Raw genomic sequence first — 6,211 nt, forward strand, 5'->3', positions numbered from 1 at the left:
GTTGACCAGTTCTTTTTGGTATAGTGATGGTGTATTCCTTCTATCTTCTTTGAAGACTTCCTGTGTTGTTTAATATTTTCCCCGTAGAATCCTGAAACATGGCAACTTGAGGCTTGGGTTTTTTCTTCAGTTCTCTCAGCTTGAGAAATGTGGAGTGTGTTCTTCCTTTTTGGTTTTCTAACTCCAGGTCTTTGCACATGTCATTATGCAAACGGTTAACACCCTTGGCTGCTAACCAAAAGGTTGGAGGTTTGAGTCTACTGCGATGCCTTGCAAGAAAGGCTTGGCGATCTACTTTTGAAAAATCAGCCATTGAAAACCCTATGGAGCACAGTTCCACTCTGACACACATGGGGTTGCCATGAGTCAGGATTGACTCACTGGCAACTGGTTTATTATTATTTTTTATACATGACAATGCAACAATGGCTCCTGATTGGACCATCTCTGTGGGAAGTGGTTAATACACATCTACAGTTCAGTGAAGGCATGTATGAAGGGCTGGCTTAGCTATTAACCTATCGAGTTCTCTGGTTCTATCCCTGAAGACAGACTGATAGGAAACCAGGGCTGTCAGACTACATGAGGCTGTGCCTTCCCCTCATTAAGATGCACCATTATGATCTCTCCTATTTTCTATCTTTCTTAAATCCTGAGGAAATCTCATCCCACATAAACACTCTCTTGCTTTAGTTCAAGGAAAAATGAACCTCTGCAGAAGAGTTTGTGTTTTCCATTGCAAAAAGCAAAAAGTGCTGCATTTATTCTAGCAGCCAGAAAATTTAGAACTAAATTTGTTGTCCAAGTCCAAGCCTTACTTGCTAACCTGAGTGGTCTCTAACCAGGTACTTCTGTGCTATTTTAACTGAAATGTCTTCATTAAAGGCTTGTATTCTGTAAGTCTCTCCAGGCCCTTTAAAAAGAAGACAGGACATAAATTTCAAAGGTAAAAATACAGTTACAACTGAGTCTAGATAATATACTGTATTTTTTTTCTACTACAAAAAAGAGGTTAAAGATAAATTTAACAGCTATTTTTAAAATGGATATAATTCTACATAGAAAATATGCTAATTTCCCTTCATAATCATGACAAATGAGATCACAGTTATTAAGTATTTACTATGCCATTCAAATGTTGGTTGGTATAAATTACCTACTAGAAAGCCTGTTCAACACAGATGCTGAAAGAACGTAGCCATCTAAACTGGCTCTGGTGCTAGTTCACTGAATACGACATTCATTAAGTCTTTTTACCTTTCAAAGTTACAGTTCTAAAACAGGAAATTATGTTTTAAAAAAAAATTAACTCACGGGTATACTACTGTAGGTTTTCATATTTTCTGGGTATTATATACTTCTTTAAAAATAAAAAACGTGATCTAAGAAACAGATTTTGAGGGAGTATTTTATATTTGTCACAATCCTCACTAATCTAAGAACATATCTATGTAATATTTAAAAGAATTAATAAAATCCAGTGAAACTCATTGAGAATTTACTATCAAAAATATAGAAAACAATGATTGTCCTCTTTTAAACGGCATGCCTGTATTAGTTATAATTCGAAACAGATTCTTTGCCATACGTATCTTAAGATCCAAGATTTCAGTACTATAAATAACATGATTGAAGGATCATGTAACAATGTATATTTTAATGTAGGACTTAGATTTAGAGCAATAAATATCACACAGTGAAAAATTTATCACAAACTAAAGATAATAATAGAAGGAAACAAAAAGCGCATGTACAGATTACCAAGGTCTTCACAATAAATTACAGTACACAATTCCATCACAGCATATTTGTACGCAAAGCTGCTAATGCGAACAATGAAAGAAATCTGTCATTAATCTTGATTTCATAAAGTTTGTACAGTATCAAATAATATCAAAAGTCTAAAAAAACACAATGAGCTTTTATATCATGTTTATAAATTATTGTTTTACATACCATAAAAAAACAAGGTCAAAAGTGCCATTTAAAAAAAAAGTGAAAGTTGTTATTCTTGATAAGAGCTAGAAAAATGTGTGTCCCAAGTAAGAAGCAATCTAAAGGCTTACAGTTTCTTAGGAATTTCCGTTTAACTCCCATACAAACCTTGGTTGCCATATGCTATGAGATAAACCAATACAAAGGGAGATAAGTGATCTCTTTTTACAAAACTTAACAGGCAATGCAAATTTGAAGATGATAAAATTGCAAATAAACATAATCACAGGCCTCTCTCCAAGTGAACTGGATGACTATTTGCTTACTGGAGGGAGCCCTGGTGGCATAGTGTTCAAAGCGCTCGGCTGCTAACCAAAAGCTTGGCGGTTCAAACCCACCAGCCGCTCTGCGGGAGAAAGATGTGGCGGTCTGCTTCCATAAAGTTGACAGCCTTGGAAACCCTGCGGGGCAGTTCTGCTCTGTCCTACAGGGTCGCTGAGACATGAGTTGGAATCAACTCGACGGCAGTGGGCTGCTTCCTGGAATCAATGGGCTGTCACTGGATGTGAGCAAATTGGGGAAATTTCAAAAACTTGCTACAAGTTTATCTTTCTCCAGTTTCTACTTATAACTGGCAACGGTGCAGACACCCCAAGGTTATGAAAATGTTCAGTATAACCAAGACAAAATATGATTAAAAGGTGATAGATCGTATCATCTACTTCTCACAGAAAATAAAGAGCAGGAATCCGGTAATGACAAGGCAGCAGTACAGAAATTAGTAAAGAAAAACCAGATGGATGAAATATAACTCTGGGCCTTAACTGACACTTATCAGAGTAACTAGCTATAATCTGATAAATTCAAGAACAAATGCTTCTATTAAAATATGTGCGGTGCATTAACCACTTGTATTTATGTAACAAACTGAAATGGTAAAATTACTGGCTTGTAAAACAAATTTAGAGAAAAACAGAATAAAAGGAATTTAAAATGTAAAGAAAATCCTTAGTCTGAAGTTTACTGTGGCTCACGCTGATAGAACCATATCGACCAGGAGCAGTGTCCTGTTGCTGGAACTCACAGGCAGCCTGTGGGCCTGCTCAACACCACCTCTCTCCTCCTCAAAGGCTGGGTAACTGGTGCGGGGTTCACATGGTACCACGCAAGGGATGATGATTGTTTTCACTGCATGGAGTAAGTGCCTCGGTCGGTCTAAGAAATACAGACTGCCTGAGGTAATAAAAACTTCACCATCACAGTCTGTCAACAGTAACTGCAGGTCTTCCTGTTTCTGACAGGAGAAAGCAGTACGCATGCTGTGTGGCTGCACCTACTCACTAAATCATCACCACCCCCTTCAGAAGACTAGAAATCGATGGATATGGAGGCTTGTGCAGACTCTTCTCGTCCCCTGACGTAAATTTCGCAGGGAATCTCCTCCATCACTCTGTCTTCTAGGGCCTGTTCAGGGCACTCATGTGCCTGTTTGAAAGTGAAGCTACTTTTTTTGAAGGTACTATTAAATGTTTTCATGGGCTGTGGCTGTGCAAAATCATTTCGGAAAGGAAGCTCCATGGAGCTGAGGTTGGTCCTGCTTTGTTTGACGCTGGACGCCTGCGAGCCGCAGTGATGGTCGTGGACGCACCGCGAAGCGGTGGAGGAGCGTCTTATCTTCTGGTAGTTGTCCAGGTCTTCTGACAGGTCAGCCAGGTCCGCAGACATCTCCTTGTCCCGCAGTGAAAACAGCTCATAATGAGGAGGATCAAACACCTCCTGGAAGCCAGTTTTATTAAAAGCAGTTTTGCAAGCCATGACCTTTTTTCGAGGCTGTTTCACTTGTACTAAAATAGAAATAATGAGGAGGACCAAGACAATCCCTGATGTAATGCCAATAACTGTTCCATGAGTTTTAGTGATTTGTTCAAATAGTCCTGCTTTTTTTTTCTCTGTAGAAAGAGATGAAACATTGAGGTTTTAAAAATTCATTAATATGAGTCTTGTCACAAATCTATATTTTAAGGTAAAGTAAATGCACTGCAGATGATGCAATTTAAAACTGGGTTTTTAAACAAATATAACAACCCCGTTATGATGATTTCTGATTAAAACAACCAATCACGATACAGCTAGACAGAATACAGAAAAGGTAAAGGAGTTGGTTCCTTTACTGAGACATACACAAACGCATGGAACAGGTCTGACCAACCATCCTTTCTAAGTACAGCCACAATATTTCTACTCTGGCCATAAAATGATAAGACTAACCAGACCCCCTGAGAAGTATTATTAAGCTCTACTGTTTTTGGAAGATTACCTGAAAATATGTCAAGTACTCAAGATACAGACGACATCACCTTTTGAATTCTTGGAGGAAAAAAGGCAGACAAACTTTCGTTCTGAGACAATGCTTTGACAACTAGCCTACCGACGTTCGACTACCAGCATGAACCCGTCTTTCTCTCTCAGGAAGTGGAAACGGGGACTACAGCACAGGAGAGCTCAGGAACTGAAAACAAGCACTTCTTAGAGTTGGTCTACCTTTACGTTGTAATGCTGTAGCCATCAGCTGATTTTATTAAATATGTAAATTCCACAGTATTTCCATAAACTTAAAAAGGAAAAATGCTCTAGGCTATTTTAAAAATTATTTTGAGAGCTAAATTGGCTATCTTTGCAACACAAATGACTAACTTGAACAACAATAAAAAAATAAAACAAGGGCAAGAAATAGCACGATGCACTCTGGAACAACTTAGGAAAGAAAAAAAAACTGTGAACCAAAAATGCTTTTCCGGAGAACAAATGGTTTTCTTTGCTTTTATTGACATCCCAGAGAAGGTCTATGAGCCACTTAAGAGAAGAACATCTAGATTATATGTCTCCATTTCTGCCAAAACAGTTATGCTAAGCTCAACTGCAGAAAAAGACATTTTAAATCTTTAATGAAAAGCAACAGCTCCTTTCCTTGCAAACAGGCTGGCCTTCGACTGCACTCACCTTCACAGTGATTCTCATCCCAAGGGTATGCGCAGTTCTGAACACCATTGCAGACCAGGGAATCATTGATGCACATACTGCTGTGGCAGAAGAAAGTGCTGCCTGTGCAGGGAGCTGCAGGGCGAAGGGGAACATGCAGTGAGGGACCCACCTCTGTCTACTGGGCACTTACTATTACATAGGCAATTTCTTGTTTTTTTTTTAATTGTTGTAGTTTAAATGAAGTTTACATTTCAAATTAGTCTCCCATACAAAATTTTACAGTTATGTGACAAGTGCTCACCCCATTCTGTGACAGCACACTCCTCCCTTCCACCTGATTCCCCACGTCCATTCAACCAGCTCCTGACACTCTGCCTTTCCATCTCACCTCTGGACAGAAGCTGCCCCTTTGGTCTCTTGTATCTACTTGACTAAGAGGCACACTCCTCACGACTATCACTTTATGTCCCACAGTCCAGTCCAATCCCTGTCTGAAGTTGGCCTCGGGAACTGTTTTAGTTCTGAGCTGATAGAGAATCCAGGGGCCATACTTTTCGGGTTACCTCCAGTCTCAGTAAGACCATTAAGTCTGGTCTTCTTACTAGAATTTGAGTTCTGCACCCCATCTTTCTGCTGCTCCATCAGGGAATCTCTGTTGTGTTCCCTGTCAGCGCGGTCATTGGTGGTAGCCGGGCACCATCTAGATCTTCTGGTCTCAGGTTGATGAAGTCTCTGGTTTCTGTGGCCCTTTCTGTCTCTTGGGCTAATACCTTCCTTGTGTCTTTGGTGTTCTTCATTCTCCTTTACTACAGGTGGTTGGGACCAATTGATGCATCTTACAGATGGCCACTTGTAAGCTTCTAAGACCCCAGACGCCACTCAGCAAAGTAGGATGCAGAACATTTTAATAAGCTTTATTATGCCAACTGACCCAGATGTCCCCTGAAAGCATGGTCTCCACACCCCTACCCCTGAGACTGTCTCTCAAAGTATTTGACTGTATTCAGTACACAGGCAATTTCGAAGGCCTTCCCATGACTACACTCTGTACTACACAAACGCCGAGACGGGCCTTCCCGTGACTACACTCTGTACTACACGAACGCCGAGACGGGCCTTCCCGTGACTACACTATGTACTACACGAACGCTGAGATACAGGCCTTCCCGTGACTACACTATGTACCACACGAACGCCGGGACGGGCCTTCCCGTGACTACACTATGTACCACACGAACGCCGAGACGGGCCTTCCCGTGACTACACTATGTACCACACGAACGCCGAGACGGGC

The 6,211-nt window shown here is 40.4% G+C and overlaps 1 protein-coding gene across 1 annotated transcript in view; it reads right to left on the reverse strand.

Annotated features, from left to right (window-relative positions):
- Positions 1-2,590: 2,590 nt before the first annotated feature.
- NETO2 (neuropilin and tolloid like 2) overlaps positions 2,591-6,211 on the reverse strand; it is a 28,607-nt gene continuing 24,986 nt past the window's right edge. The window contains exons 5-6 of the mRNA XM_023726964.1: positions 4,936-5,049; positions 2,591-3,884 (exon numbers count right to left, since the gene is read on the reverse strand). Of these exons, the coding sequence (XP_023582732.1) occupies positions 3,304-3,884; positions 4,936-5,049 (695 nt within the window). The 3' untranslated portion in view covers positions 2,591-3,303. The remainder of the gene's footprint in view (positions 3,885-4,935; positions 5,050-6,211) is intronic.

The sequence above is a fragment of the Trichechus manatus genome, unplaced genomic scaffold (assembly GCF_000243295.1).
Source record: "Trichechus manatus latirostris isolate Lorelei unplaced genomic scaffold, TriManLat1.0 scaffold00014, whole genome shotgun sequence".
Taxonomy (NCBI): Eukaryota; Metazoa; Chordata; class Mammalia; order Sirenia; family Trichechidae; genus Trichechus; species Trichechus manatus.